This window comes from Lissotriton helveticus, chromosome 1_2 (genome assembly GCF_964261635.1).
Source record: "Lissotriton helveticus chromosome 1_2, aLisHel1.1, whole genome shotgun sequence".
NCBI classification, from domain to species: Eukaryota; Metazoa; Chordata; class Amphibia; order Caudata; family Salamandridae; genus Lissotriton; species Lissotriton helveticus.
In genome coordinates this window covers 245837374-245852871 of record NC_136058.1, presented here as the reverse complement: position 1 = coordinate 245852871, position 15498 = coordinate 245837374, and the positions used below count along the sequence as shown (strand labels likewise).

Genomic DNA, 15498 nt, shown 5'->3' with positions numbered 1-15498 from the left:
TTCTGCGTAAGGAACATTTCTAAACAGACTCCTTAAGCAGGAACCTTTCCTCATCTGTAAATTTCAGCGCATCCTGGAGATATTAGACCTAGTGCTAGGGAATGATGGTCTCCCTTAATTAGACCTCTTTGCTTCCTTGAGGAATGCACTCCTTCAGAAATACTATTCAGACACCACAGACCCTAGAGCTTGGAAGACTGATGGCCTGTCCTTCAGGTGGCTGAAGGGGCAGCTGTATGGCTTTCCTTCCATTCCCCTCCCCCACAAGATGCTGAGGAAGATTTGGGCAGGGGGTGTTATAGTAATTTTATTTGCCCCCTTTTGGCCCTGAATGACTTAGTTTTTATCTGCTTGCCCAATTAGGAGTGCAGGAAAAGCCTGCCTTTCTATACATCCATCTCAATTCAGTTACTCTCTTCTTCCTATCAGATCTTTTGAACCTCTGTTGGCCTGGACACTTAGAGGAGGGAGTTTGATCCCATAGGCTGCTACAGAGAGGTGGTGGTTGCAAATCAGCAATCAAGGAAATATTTCCCATAATTATCTTATTCAAAACACTGAGATAGTTTTGAAAAACGGTGTCCCTTATCAATTATAGTGCAACTTCTGGTGACCCCTTTAGGATATTACAGTTCTCACAGGTAGGGTTTGATATAGGCTTGTCAGCATCCATATTATCTTTGAAATGAGGAGCTATTAGAGGGGTGGCAGAGTCTTTCCTAGACTTGTCTAAAATTCTAACTTCGGTTAAGAGATTGATTAGGGGTTTCAAGTTCAGGAAACCATTTGTGTCCCCAGAAGTGCCACCATGGGACCTTTCAATGGTGTTGAAAGGTCTTTAGAACACTCCATTTGAGTTTCTGGAGTTGGCTACGATTTGGTGGTTGATGTTTAAGGATGTCTTCTTGCTGACAATTACTTCAGCAAGGTGATAAGGAGAGTGTAGTGGATCTTCTTGTCTCATTTCCTTATATCATACTTTTCCATTAGGATAGTCTTGAAACTTGACCCATGGTTTTCTCCCAAGATACAATCCGGCACAGCCGGTTCAGGTATGAGCGGGACGGGGGGGGGAAGTCGACGGACGATGGAATGGGGAAAATAAAATAAAAAAGAAATAAAACCGCTTTAGCATGCCGCAAAACCAAGATGCCGATGATTTGCATATAGCCATGTCTGAAATGGGGTGGCTGAGTGGGCTAAAGAATGGTGATGGATTAAACCCAGATCATTTGACTGGGGGTGAGTGTTTGATTTGCTCAAACGCTCCGTCCATCATCCCCTTTTGTATCGCCAACATGGAGCTATGTACATTTTGTTTATTTACAATTCAGTCCATTTGTTTTGGTTAAAAGGCATGTTAATCGTGGCCATGTACGTTCAGTTCTTCTGAGCACTCCAAATCTAGACCAGTATTGTGCTGCTGGTTATAATGTAAAAACAATAATGCCCGGATCGATCAGTACAGTGCAACAAAGTTAAAAAACATGGATTCGGCCCCCCACCCGGGGCCCGCTGCGTGCCCCGTGTGCGGCGGGCCCCCACCGGAAAGTAAAGAAAATTATTTTTGCCCCCTCGGGGCCCACCGCGTGCCCGTGTGCGGCGGGCCCCCACAGGAAAGTAAAGAAAATTATTTTTGGCCCCCCGGGGCCCGCCGCGTGCCCCGTGTGCGGCGGGCCCCCACAGGAAAGTAAAGAAAATGATTTTTGGCCCACTGGGGCCCGCCGCATCCCCGTGTGCGGCGGGCCCCCAGAGGAAAGTAAAGAAAATGATTTTTGGCCCCCCGGGGACCGCCGCGTGCCCCGTGTGCGGAGGGCCCCCACAGGAATGTAAAGAAAATGATTTTTGGCCCCCCGGGGCCTGCCGCGTGCCCCGTGTGCGGCGGGCCCCCACAAAAGGAAAAAATACTTTTATTAAGTACGGCGTGAAGGACGTACCTGTTCGCTGTTCGCCGGCTGTCTCCTGCTTGCCGGGGTGCCGCTACCGCTTCCGTGTTCCTGAGCTGGGGGCTGGAGAAGAGTCATTGTGTCTGGTCTCCTTCCTGCTCTCCGCTCTCCTCGTGTCCGCTGCCGCTTCTCTCCCCTTGGTCTCCTTCCTGCTCTCCGCTCTCCCGCTGGTCCGCTGCTGGATGCTGACCCTCCTCCTTTCCATTAATTGGATTGGCGGCTCACGGAAACGGCAGATTTCGCAGGCGTTTGTGTAAATATCGCGGCATTTGCACGGATCGGCCGATTTCGCGATTTGTTTGCAAATCGCGATATCGCGATAAACTGGAGGGTCTGATGAGTGGGATTGGGTGACTGATTTTTACTTAAGAGCACTTTTCTAAGTTCTACAGTGAAATTAATCTAATGCTTGTTTATCTACTTCCATGATGTCATTCCCTTTAATCTACTGTGGTTCAAGGATGGAGTGATGTCATGTTATCATTTTCTGTAGCAACACAAAGTTCAAAGGTGAAATAGTGTCACTTCCTGTGATGTTGCATCGAGTCAGAGGGCATGTCGTGTCACATGCGCTACCCCTGAAAGTTTGGTGTATCGATTTCCATGGGTAGATTAGCATGGTGTAACGAAGTAAAAGTCATTGGACTAGCTCCTGTCGACTCCAAATGCTCCCATCTTGCACACATTGCTTTTCATTTTTTGAACATGAGTGCTTCTAAAAGCAGGGATTTGAAGACAGTCAAAGTGGGGTCTACATGACGAGTGAGATTAAAACACAGGGTTTATTTCCTTGAGTGGGCCAACTGCGGGGCATGTAATAGAATCAGTATTGTTGAATTAAACTTTTCAGGAAGCAGAACCGAGAGTAGTTACATATTATTTCACTAGATGGCGCAAAAAACAAAGGAATAAATTTAATGTCACTGTTTTTCACAAATCCAAGAGCATTCTACAGCAGAAATTCTAGACCGTGTTTAGAACATCGGCTTATTGTGTACCACTGTTTACCGTTTAACAATTCTTCCTGTAGGAAGTGCCACGGCAAAAAACTTAAAAGCAGAAAGCCATACTGAAAAACATATCAATAAAGAAAAGTATCTATTTTTGGCTCACTTATTGTAAGCACTTCCTCAGTACTTTAGGGCGACTATTACAAGTCTCCAGGCGGGGCTTTTCCCAGCAGCTATCCCCGCCACACTTCTGCACTGACACAACACAAGCATATGCGTTAGCTCTGTAGACCAGCGGTTCTTAACATTTTGACTTCTGTGAACTCCTACTGAATCATCATTGGAATCCGGGTCATTTATTAGAAGCTGGGGACACACTACTAAGATTTGAACTTCTAAACAATACACAAAAATACAAAATCAAGAATACACCAAGCACATGCTCAAATATTGAAACATTTTATTTAATTCACAAGCAAATACAGAAAAATGTTTCACATTTTAAATGTTGCTTCTTTATTTGTATAAAATGTATTCATTTTCAGGTAACCATTTTCATTTTTTTTTAATCTGGTAGCAGTCGCTCGTAGCCCCCGAGAAGGCCTCCCTCGCCGATCCTCAGTGCTCTTCAGAGCACAGGTTAAGAACAACTGCTGTAGGCCAAAACCGATATTTTCAGAATGTTGTAGACACGAAAGGAGCTAAAATCTCAGACTTCCCCCTCATTGATCTTTAGTAGATTACAGCTCATCCATTTCTCAGCCTTTTGGAAACTTCCCTTGAAAATTTTCTGCTACCCTCTCTCCATCACCATTGATGGCCAGCACAAGTTGCGTGTCATCTGCGTAGGAGGTAAGGCTCATCCCATGGGCTTTGATGACGGAAGCCAGGTCCGACACATAGATATTAAATAGTGTCGGACTTAGGGATGAGCCTTGGGGTACACCACACGGCAGTGACAGCTTGTCTGATTGAAAATGCCCCAATGTGACCACCTGCGTTCTCCCAGCCAGAAAGGAGGAAAGCAGGTTCTTTGCCAGGTGGTGAATGCCCATCTTTCCGACACGGTCCACCAGAATCTTGTGGTCGACCGTGTCGAAGGCTGCAGATAAATCGAGCAATACCAGTATCGCTGTTCCTCCCTGATCCCGGATCACTCGTATATCCTCAGTCGCTTTGATTAGGGCAGTCTCGGTACCATGGTACTTGCAAAAGCCGAATTGGGTGTTGTCCAATAGTTGGTGCTTCTCTACAAACTCTGAAAGTTGTGTATTCATAGCTTTCTCAACTACCTTGGCTAGAAAAGGTAGGCTAGCTATGGGGCAGTAGTTTTTTAATTGGTCCTTGTCCAGGTTGGCTTTCTTCAGAAGAGGCTTAACCAGTGTATTCTTCAGTGAGTCCGGGTATATCCCAGTTCTGAACATTGTATTACAGATTGAGGCGATGTCAGAAGCCAAACAATCTATAACTGGACGAATGACCTTGAGAGGACAGGGATCTAATGGTGATCCAGATTTAATGGTGGCGATAATGTCCTTAATTTGTGTCTCTGCGAGGTCTGTGAACTGGATCAATTCGGTGTCCTGAGTCATGCTATCTGGCGTAGGAGAGTGGGTTACCGTTTTAACGGAGAATGCTTGATATTTATCATTTACCTTGGTAAAAAAGAAGTTGGCCAATGCGTCACAGAAACCTTGGGATAGTGGCGGAGCTAGGTCCGAAATGTTTCCCGCTAAGATCTTGGTGATCTCATATAGTTTTATACTGGAGTTATTGGCGTTATCTATCTGTTCTGTAAAAAACTTTTTCTTAGTTTCGACAATGAGGGTTTTACACAGTCCTAGTGCTTCCTTGTAGCTAGCCTTACTTTCTGAACTGTAGGATCTACGCCAATGCCTTTCCCCATTTCTGCAGAGTTGTTTCTGTTTGCGCAGTTCCTCTGTGAACCACGGGGCCGATGGCGTTGTTCTATTTCTCGAGGGCTGTTTAGTCGGGGCTAAGGTGTCTGTAGCAGTGCCCAGCCACTCCTGAAATTGACGTGACTTAGATGGGTGCAGACAATGCTCCACCTAGAGAGACCACAGCCTCCCCACCCTCAGACACCCTTTCCAATCCCTGGACCAAAGCCCCCCAATCAATACAGCCCCACCTGCTGATACTCCCCACATGCGTGGAGCAGATGGTAAATATCAGCTTTCAACTCTCTAAAATTAGGAAAACATTCCTTAAAGGAGTCTGTAATTTTGGGTTTGATGGGGTTTTTGGCGGTTTATCTCCTAATCCCTGTTAATTCGCAGGCTATACTGACCGGAATCCTTCATATGGTCTGGGACTACCGACCACCCCCTCCCTGTCGTGTACACCACCACATCAACCCCTGAAGCAATCAGTCATGCGAGGAGTTTTCTTTGGAAGGCAGGGGGTCACGGGACCCTCGGCCGTATTTATTAAAATATGAAAACAAATAAAAATTGGTAAAATAAACATTATTTACATAATTATTAAATGCAAAATTCTGACATTAGATTTACAGCAAGGTAGACCGGTATGAAGGGCTAACCTTAACAAATGTCTAATACAGTGTGTTCCTAACCAAAATAGAATAGGGTCGTAAATGTATGTGTCACAACATGAAATATTTACAGTCCTGCAAAATAGGCCCAGGTGTATTTCTATTTATGTTTCAAAAGTTCTATTAATTTGTGTCAACCTATGATGCACCTCCTAAGGCCCTCGTAAAGACTGGACAAAAAAATGCCGCCATCACAAGGGACTCCGCAGTTAAGAGCTGTCCAGAGCCAGCATGTTATGCATTACACGTGATCAGTTATAATAAACAACTTGTGTGGTGGGATTTTTATTTTAAGTCTAAACTTATAATAGTAATATTTGAAACTACAAATCCCAGAATGCAAACCGCTCTTGCAAAAATATCATAAAGTGTCAATGTCACATGACATGAAACCCCTTGACATTGCAGGGATGTTAAAGGTCCAAATTCAAACACTTATCACTATGTGGGTTGTACAGGGCTGCCATAATGGTGGTGCAGTTGTACTGGAGCAGAGAGATGGTAGGGGCCCACTGCACCACAATTATGGCCGCCTTTTACTGCTGCACTATTTATAACTGTGCCCTACGTGGGACTGGCTATGTGAAGCTTCCAAAACTGAATACCATCCACTTTTCTCCTACAATGGAGAAATGTCAGCTCATCAGCAACTGCTAAATGTCCTTTTTTTCCACCTTTATTGACATGGTCATTTATTGATAGTTGTGCTCCAACTGTTTGAAATGTAGAGTAATATGAAGAAATTGAAGGTGAGGAGAGAAAGAAGAAAACTTTTATATCTTCTCATTTCTGTTATAGGTCTCTTGTTACACTCTTCAATATGCTTTATGTGTGTTAAAGCTCTGACTGATGTGTTTGCTCTAATGTGTAAATTGCTGGAATCTAAAGAAACTGTACAGCAATAAGGAGACGTACTGGCTTTTGATTTCTGATGCTTTGCTTTCCGTAGGGTTATGACAGCTGTTGTGGCCTTTTAAATCAAGGTGTCCTTGACCAAGAAGATAACGTCACTGTCCAAGTATTGAAGAAGCAGGGAGCCATTCCTTTTGTAAAGACCAACATTCCACAGAGTTTAATATGGTATGTATTTAATTTTATTTTTAAACTTTCTTTAATTTTTTAACAAAAAATAATTTTCAATTTGAATCAAGGATATACAAATGGCAGCTTTAGCTATAAAAGGTAATGTTAGTGTAGGAAAATACAATGACAATCAGAGCTTTGTTTTTTCAGGCATTTACAATATTTTTTATAGAGTGTACTCATCCTGATACATTTCAGGTTGGTTTACTGGAGGAGAACCTCATTAAAACTGCAATAGACATACTACTTTAAAGTATGTTTTTCAAAGCAAAACAAATTCTAAATACCATTTCCATGATAAGCATTTTACAAAAAGAGGCCTAGACTCTCGATACCGCACCTATAAAAATGTAGGGTATAATCTATGAAAGTGGTGCTCAGATCAGGGGAAGATAGCCTCCTGGGTCCGCATAAGCGGATACAATCCACACACTGAAAAAGTCTCGTGAAAAGAGACAAAATGCATTGGCTATGTTGATGTGAATATTTTTGTATACCTTCAATAAAGAATTTTCAACACACAACTAATTTGAAGAAACTTTAATGAACTTGGGAAATTTAGAAGCAAACCTCGCTAACTAAATAGTGAACTCCAGTGTTGCAATTCAACAACTTTGTCTGATAAGAACAGACCATATTTGAAAAAAATAGTAGATAGTGGGTGCGGATCTCTTTTGTATACCATTTACATGATAGACTACTAAATACAATTGACAAACCTATGGTCGAAAACCTCTGTCTCTGCCTCTCCTATCATTTCTTTTCAGAGATCTCAGCCACATTGGTGGAGAACGCCACACTCATGGGTGTACTGTTTTGTAAATGTGGTAAGGACCTGGGGAGTGGTTGGTAAATTTAAGAAGGGGTTTCGTAGAGACATGCTAATACAGATCAAATACCCAGAAAAGAGTAAATCAATGCAATTCATAAAATACACTTCTAAAATTACAAAAGTCATAAGAGTGTCAAAACAGGCTTCAAATGCACTCCAGCCCAGCTTTGGATTAAGGGAACCACCGCACATGCCCAAACACTGATACTCCAACACATACCCAGGAAATGAAAGCTGCGTAGTGGCACTGGTTACCAAAATGTTTTAAATATCATATCAAATGCTCTGCAAAATGTAATTTCTCGGGTGAAATAGAATCTCTTTGTGTGACCACTCCATATTTGTTCTATCCTCTCAACTAAAGAACAACCTGACTAATTACGTCCCATTTCCCTCCTCCTGTTACTAGGGAAAACGCTTGGAGTCTTCATAAACCAAAAGCTTATTGTATTGTAATTGCATTTATATAGCGCTTACTACCCCTGACGAGGCGTCAAAGCGTTTTTTCGGCGAGCAGCACGCTACTCCGGGACCCATAGAGGATTAGTGTTGAATTAGTATAGTGAAACATGCAAGTACATTTTAAGTGGTGGATAGGTTAGTCAGTTATTTGGACAAAGGTTTGTATTTATATAGCGCTTGTTGACACACGCTATTCAGGAAGCCTACAAAGGATTAGTGGTGAATTAATATGGTGAAATATGAAGTAATTTCAGTGGTGGATATTAGTCAGTTACTTGGAGTGAGAAGGATAGCGGAGGGATAAAAGGGGAAGAAAGATTTGCATTCATATAGCACTTGTTACCCCTGATGGGTGTTGAACCGCTTTTCTGGTGATTAGCACGCCACTCCGGAACCCATAAAGGATTACTGTTGAAAATTAGTATAGTAAAAAAACAAATGAAGTAATTTGAGTAGTGGATATGTTATTCAGTTATTTGGGTAGTATATTAGTATAGTTTAATATGGAATTTGATAAGTGAACATGTTAGTATGTTAATTTCGATTAAAAACGATAGTGGAGGGATAAAAGAGTGAAAGTTTTTTTTTTAGGTCTTAGCAATAGGAGGAGGCTTTTGGATGAGTAAAAAGGAGTTTTGGAGGGGAGGACTCAGAGGAAAGAGTTTAGAAAGATTTGTTTTAGGGGATCGGTATAGTAAAAGAGGTGTCAGATGATACAAAGAGGGGTAGAGTAGGAGAGAGTCTAGAAAGGGTTATTTTGACAATCATAGTAGTGGTATGGGGTTTGGGATAAATGAGAGAGTGGATGTAGAGGATATATTGATAGATGTATAGGATGAGAGATAGGGTAGTGCATTGGAAGGAGTAGTAGAAGAAGTTTGAGATTAGTCAGAAGGTTGGGCTAGAAGATATATTGAGCGAAGTATAGGCTGAGAAATAGGGTAGTGCATTAGAAATGCTAAATTAGAAGAAAGTGATAAATATGTAGCTCCATAATTACATTGAAGGTATATGTGTTGCAAGAGTTACAAAGTGTGGTGGTGTGCAGTGTGTGTGTTGTGCGTTAGTGTTATTATGGTAGAAGGGAGAGGAGGGTGTTTGTTGGACAACTGATGGAAGGTCTGTTAGGTGTAATTACAGCAGGGAGAGTGTGTCTGAATGGGATGTAGTTATGTATGGTGTTGATTGGTGTTGTGTTAGTGATGAGTGTATTGGTTAGTGGTATAGGATAGAGTTGTGTACTGTTTGTAGGTGATGGTGGATATGTGTGTGGTAGTTGGGATAGTAGGGTGTGTAGATGTGGTTTAGTTGAGTTTGTAGTGCAGGCTGATACATTAATCTGTGCATAGTGTTGTGCGTGGTGTACATTTGGTGTGAGTGTGTTGCTCTGGTCATGGATGTGGATGGTGTGTGCTGGGTATTGCTAAATGAGAAAAAGGCCAGCATTTCTGGCCCTAGTCCCGACCAGTCTTGAACAGGATCAAACAGGCAACTGCCCTTGTCCTCTCTGCCCTTAACAGGCTCAAACAGGCAACTGTCCTTGTTCTCTCTGCCCTTAACAGGCTCAAACAGGCAACTGCCCTTGTCCTCGCTGCCCTTAACAGGCAACTGCCCTTGTCCTCTCTGCCCTTGTCCTCAACGCCCGGGCTGAGACGCCCTAAGCCTGGCCTTTTTTATAGCCCTAGTAATCAGGTGACCCCTTCAGCCAATGAGAACCCTAGCCCTAACACTATCCAATCACAACACTAGCCCTAAAATCTAGGAAGCAATAGGAGACCAGGACCTTACAGCCAATCTTAGCTCTAGTCCGAGCACCCAATCAGTTCAAAAACCCTAATCTCTACATCCAATAAAGGCCCTAGCCCTACCAGTAGTCCCAAAACAAGTCCATGCAACCAATGGCACAGGTCGCCCTAGTCCCGACTTCCAATAAAAAGCCTAGCCCTACTCTAAGTCCCACACCTTTTCCAGCAACCAATCACACCAGAAGCCCTAATTGTTACTTCCAATTAAAGGCCTAACCCCAGCCCTAGTCCCACCCTACTCCCAACAACCAATAACATAGGAAGCCCTAGTCCCTACTTCCAATAGTAATCCTAACCCTAGCCCTAGTCCCAACCCTACAATGATTCAATCACAGACCCAGAAACCAATCAGAACCCTCAAATACCCAACCAATGAGGACATTAACCCTAACCCAATAGAAACTCCAGATACAACCACCAATCAGTGAAGACATGTACCAACCACTAGCAGACCATATAAGGTCCCAGCGACCTCGGACAAGGTTTGCTGGCCAGGGAGTTGGAAGCTGCTTCTCCTGTTCAAAATCTCCTAGGAGACAGACAGGCTCAATCCACACTTTGGACTTCAGCAGGTAAGGGCCTCACTAACTTGAAATCTAACAATACTGTTTGAATAAAACTTTACTCCCCCTGCTGGCCAAAAAACGAAGTGCTCAGGACCTAGTAAAACACAGTTTAAACAGCTCACAGAAGCACCCTCTGATGTAGAAAAAAATCCCTGTTGATGGGGGGGAGGGAGGGAGGCGGGGAGGCAGGAGGGCTGGTTTCACTGGCTTGTGAACACAAAATGGTGGCTGGGAGTGTACTGTTTTAACATACAGGTCTTAGCATAGAGCAAAGGAGAAATTTGGAGGGAAAACCGAATTGTCACCAAGGAATGAGAGGGACAAACTACAGAGGTTGGACTGCAAATCCCACAATTCAACACACTAAATGGAGGCAATCATGGGCAGGTAAAACCACAAATTTAAAAGACAACACAGGTGATAAAATATGCAATTACAGGCAGGCTAAAACTACAATTTTTAACTGTAACAACCACAGGCATAGACAGTAAACACAGAAAGTGAAAATCGTTTATTTAACAACTTTTTGTCTTGGGAAGAGACAGCACTAGTATGTCTCCTTACCACTTCCTGGACTCTGCTCACTGCAATCTGGGGCACAGGTAGGCTGGGGCACAGGTAGGCTGCAACTCTCAAGATTCCAAGAGCTGCATGCGATCCTAGACCCCTCCCTATCAGGTTTTAGAGTGGCACACAGCACTGAGACTGCATTGGTTGATGTTACAGATTCCATCCATCTCTCTGGATGCTGGCGCACCTGCTATGCTTGTGCTTCTGAATCTCTCTGTGGCTTTTAACACCATTTCTCATGCTAAACTGATTAGCGGGCTACATGAGATTGGTGTCAGAGGCACTGTCCTGAAATGGGTGTCCAATTTGTTTGAAGATCGGTCTCAAATTATTACCCTGGGTCCCTTCAAATCCCCTACAGTTTCCATCACCAAAGGAGAGCCAGAATACTAAGTTAGTCATTTCTCTGGGACAGGACACCGATGATGCCAGGTCTCGTTTTCAAACTTGCATGAGAAACATTGCAGCCTGGATGTCCAAAAACTGTCTTCAGCTGAACAATGAGAAGATGGGCATTCTGTTGTTTGGCTAAGTCCAACATCTCTGGTCCCCAGACTGGTGGCCTTTTGAACTGGAATCTGCCCCTGTCCAATTAAATTAGCGAAAAATCTAGGAATCAAACTTGATCAGGAATTATCCATGAAAAGTCATGTAGACACCATAAGACGGTCTTGTTTTGCTACCTTGCAGCTCCTGCGAAAAGTCTTTCGCTGGCTTCCTACTTTGGCCAGAAAAACAGTAAGCTATGCTTTGATCATCAGCCGTTTAGACTACAGTAATGCTCTGCTGATGGCAGCCAAAGATATCCTCCTGACTAAATTGCAGGTGGTGCAAAATACGGCTGCCCTGATGGTCTGTAATCTCCCGGCAGGCCCACCTTCTGCCCCCATACTCTGTTCTCTTCACTGACTTCAAGTCAGGAAGCATATTGTCTTTAAGATCTGTTGTCTTGCCCATAAAGCCTTATTTGGTAAGTCCCCTCTGTATCTTAAAGACCAACTACATTACTACTGTCCCTCTCACACACTAAGATTTAGCAATTAGGCATTGCTGTCTACTCCCCATGTCCGAGCCTCAAGATATGGGGCAGAGCCTTGACTTACACTGCTCCAACAACGTGGAATCAACTTCCAAGCCACAGCTGTTCAGATTTTGCTCAATTTAAAAAAATCTTAAAAACCTCGCTGGTTTAAATTATTAAGTGCATTTTATTGTGAAGGTCCAGCACCAAGATGGATCTCCGGGTGTGATTTGTTGGGCTTTACTAAATAGATATAGCATAACATAACAATGATCAATTAGTCTAGAGTGACCAACAAAGCCACAGTCAATTGCAAAGAATCAAAGAACCATGTCTCTGTCAAGCATAACAAGTCTATATTGTAACTTTGAATAGTATCTGTGACCTTTAAACAATACTTTACAGTTGATCTACTGTAATGCAAAATGCATTTTAAAATTGAATTGATTGTTCTTTTTGGTGCAGATTGAAGCAAAAGAAACTAAAATCAATTTGTTAGTTTTAGGTTCCTATTTGTTGGATTTGAAACCGTGCTTTCTAGTATCCACAATTCTCAGATTTTGGAACTGAAGGGCCCTAGCTGTGCTTGAGTATCTTTACTACATTATAAGCATCTCAATGTCATCCTGTCAGACTATTTGCCTTACTAGGAGTTGGGACGGTACAGGGAGTAATAAGCAATGGAATGTAGAGTATTTATCTTGCTTTCAAGCATTTCACTTGTGCCTCTGAAATCACTGGGTAAGACCTAATTTCTCCACAAGTCATCAAACATAATTTAAAATTTCCTTGAAGGGCATATTGTCTACTAAACCATCATAGATGCTATAATATCAATCATAGGTGAATTTCAGCTGATTGCTACAGATAGTGGTTCTGAGCCTTGATTATAGAGACATTGGTTGTGATTCCTAAATGGTATGCGGTGTGGGAATGGTGTCCGTAAGTGCAAGTCCATTTGGGTTTATCTTTGTTTAAGAGGAACCAAATTAATCGATGATCCTTCCCCCAACTCCAACATGGTCCAGCAAGAAGATAGCTCCATTTTCCTGTTTAAACACACTATTCAGACCTTCAGCATTCCTAATCTATACAATGCTCCATTGTTTCCCAGTTAAGTATTGGTATTTATAAGTCCCAATATATGCACATATGAATTAATATCAATGTATCTGTTGATTTACATAATGGGGAACTTAGTATGATGGTATTTTAATGCCACTGAGAGTTTCTGTTAATAAGATCTTGAAGTAATATGAATGATGGCGAAGTGGTTTGAAAATTAAAGCTGGGATGGCATTATCATATCTCAAAACATGCATTTCACTTGTAAAGTATTTTTTTTTTAATGTAAAATTATTTAGTTTAGATTGCCATGGCAATCCTATATTTTTACAGACAGGAAAATGTTTACTGAAAACAATAAGTTAAAAACACAATGTTCCACTCTATTGGAAATCTGTGAGAAATGGGGTTGTTGGTTTAAAGGGGTGACCCCCATTCAAGCAGCAGCCACAATCCCCATCAGGATGGACCAGAACAAGTCCTAAATCAAACTGTGCTCAACTCTCAGGTAGCTTGGCACAAAAGCAGTCAGGCTTAACTTAGAGGACATGTGTAAAGTATTTGTGAAACCAAAAGGGATGATGGACGAAGAATTGAACATTGCAAGCACTGACCCCCAGTCAAATGATCTGGGTTTAATCCATCATCATTCTTTAGCTCACTCCGCCATCCCAGTTCAGACATGGCCATACGCGAATCAATGTGACCCTGTGCCTTATGGAAACAGTCCAGCCTGAACTGCCAAGCCATGCCTTCCCTAAACTAGAAACAAGCATCCTGGGACCAGTTTCTGGCTAATCAGCCATCATCAGCCAGGCTAGATTACATCCAGTGGTAAAGTGAGCAAGGGATCCACGTCTGGGCATACCCTGCCAACTTAGGGCAAACAAAGAAAAAAAGAAAAACCAAACCAAAACGGCTGATTACACTGAAGATGGCCAGAGGTAGCATTCCAACGTATTCAAGCATTCGGTTGCGAAGCTGGAGCAGCTGTGGCTCGCTGTCTTGTGACACAGACTGTGCAGCCATTTTTTAGCAAACAAAGCAACAGCAGTATACCGGCGGCCAAGGCGAGAATTAGCAGTAAACCGCCGAAGATGCTGGAAAAAATAGAATGAAAAAATGCCAGTATCACACCAAAAATAGTTTGGAATGAAGTCACAAGGCCAGATCTTACTACTTAAAAAAATGTGCCAAGCCTGTGGTCGATGAGGCATTGAGAATAGTGTGGATCAAAGCACCGACATGGAGGGGAAGATCAGTGTTTAAAAGGGCATGCACCTCGGTGCGGGTGTTTGCCACGTGAAGGACAAATGTTTCACTGGAAGAAGTATGGGCAACTTCTTTCTGGGACAATAGAGCCCTTATTCAAGGCATCCTGTTGTACTCTGCTTTCAAGGTCAGAATGGAAGGTCAGATGGACACATCGAGCTTCCCATGCGGAGGCGGGAAAAGCACATTCTTACAGCAGACTACACGTTGGGAGACGGTCACAATGTATGGAATCCATGCCCGCATACCGCAGCAATCCTCATTATTTAAAAGCAAATAGCTCCCGTTTGCTAGCAACGTTAGTCAGTGTTATAGCTGGCACTGGATTACCTTGTAAAATGCAGGCTAAGTTCAGAGCTTGTGAGTTACACAAGCCGTGCAATTGTATGTTCTTTCGAACCAGTGAGTGATCAGGTGTAGAAGTGCACTCTTCAGCTTTTAAATAAACCTCTTTACCCTCCCTCAGGCATCTATAGGTGAATCGCAGAGACCAAACTTCATAGAGATAGGCACTTCCCAAAGGTTCTTATCTGCCTATGACATAGTGTTTCATGCATGAACTGAATTTAAACAAGGGGAAGGGCAGTGTTATAAACCCGAGAATGAGCCATACAGTTGAATTAGATTCAGCAAAAGAAAAAGGTAAAGGTTCCAACTTTTTGATATGCAAAAGTGAAAATGCAGCATCCTTTATAGATATGAATTGTTGTATGTCAGTCAAATTAAATGGTAAAAATAGAGAAGAGATATTCATGTAGTCCCAAGGAACTTTCCCAGATTTTAAAGTTTGTAAAGTCCAATCAAACTGCATAATGGAACGTAATTGATTTTGACCATGGTATAAAACAGACACTTCATCCTGCACAATATCAACAACAGATGAAACAATAATATCTAATGTATAAAGTCGGGAAGAAAGAGTATGAATGCTATTATCAATGACTGCAAGCACTTTTTCTAAATTTGCCCTTAATCTAGAAGCAGCTTCAATTTGCTACAATTTCCAGACTTCATTGTGAATAGCGTATACCCATCTTTTTGACCTGCCTCCTACAGGGTCTTTAACCCCTTCCGCGCTGATGACAAAGCCAGCTCGTCATGGGCGTTACCTGCGCTACGCGGATGACGAGCTGGCTTTGTCACAAACCGCGCGATTTTCAAAAATCAGCGCACAGCGGGAAAACCCGCTAGCGGGGTAGCGGTTAACAAAGTCATTCAAATCAATATTGTTGGTCAATTTGGACAAATGAAGTTTATCTGATGCTAAAGTGGAATGTTTAAGCCAATTCTGTCATAATTTGCCTACTGAATAGGTAGTAACAGAATGGAAGCTTTCAAAACGGGGATCCACCCT

General features: G+C 42.6%; 1 protein-coding gene across 1 annotated transcript in view; it reads left to right on the top strand.

The window, feature by feature from the left end:
* Positions 1–15498, top strand: part of LOC144800376 (vitamin D3 hydroxylase-associated protein-like) — a 652021-nt gene that overhangs the window by 279912 nt on the left and 356611 nt on the right. Inside the window, exon 4 of the mRNA XM_078671677.1 lies at positions 6418–6548. Within this exon, the coding sequence (XP_078527803.1) occupies positions 6418–6548 (131 nt within the window). The remainder of the gene's footprint in view (positions 1–6417; positions 6549–15498) is intronic.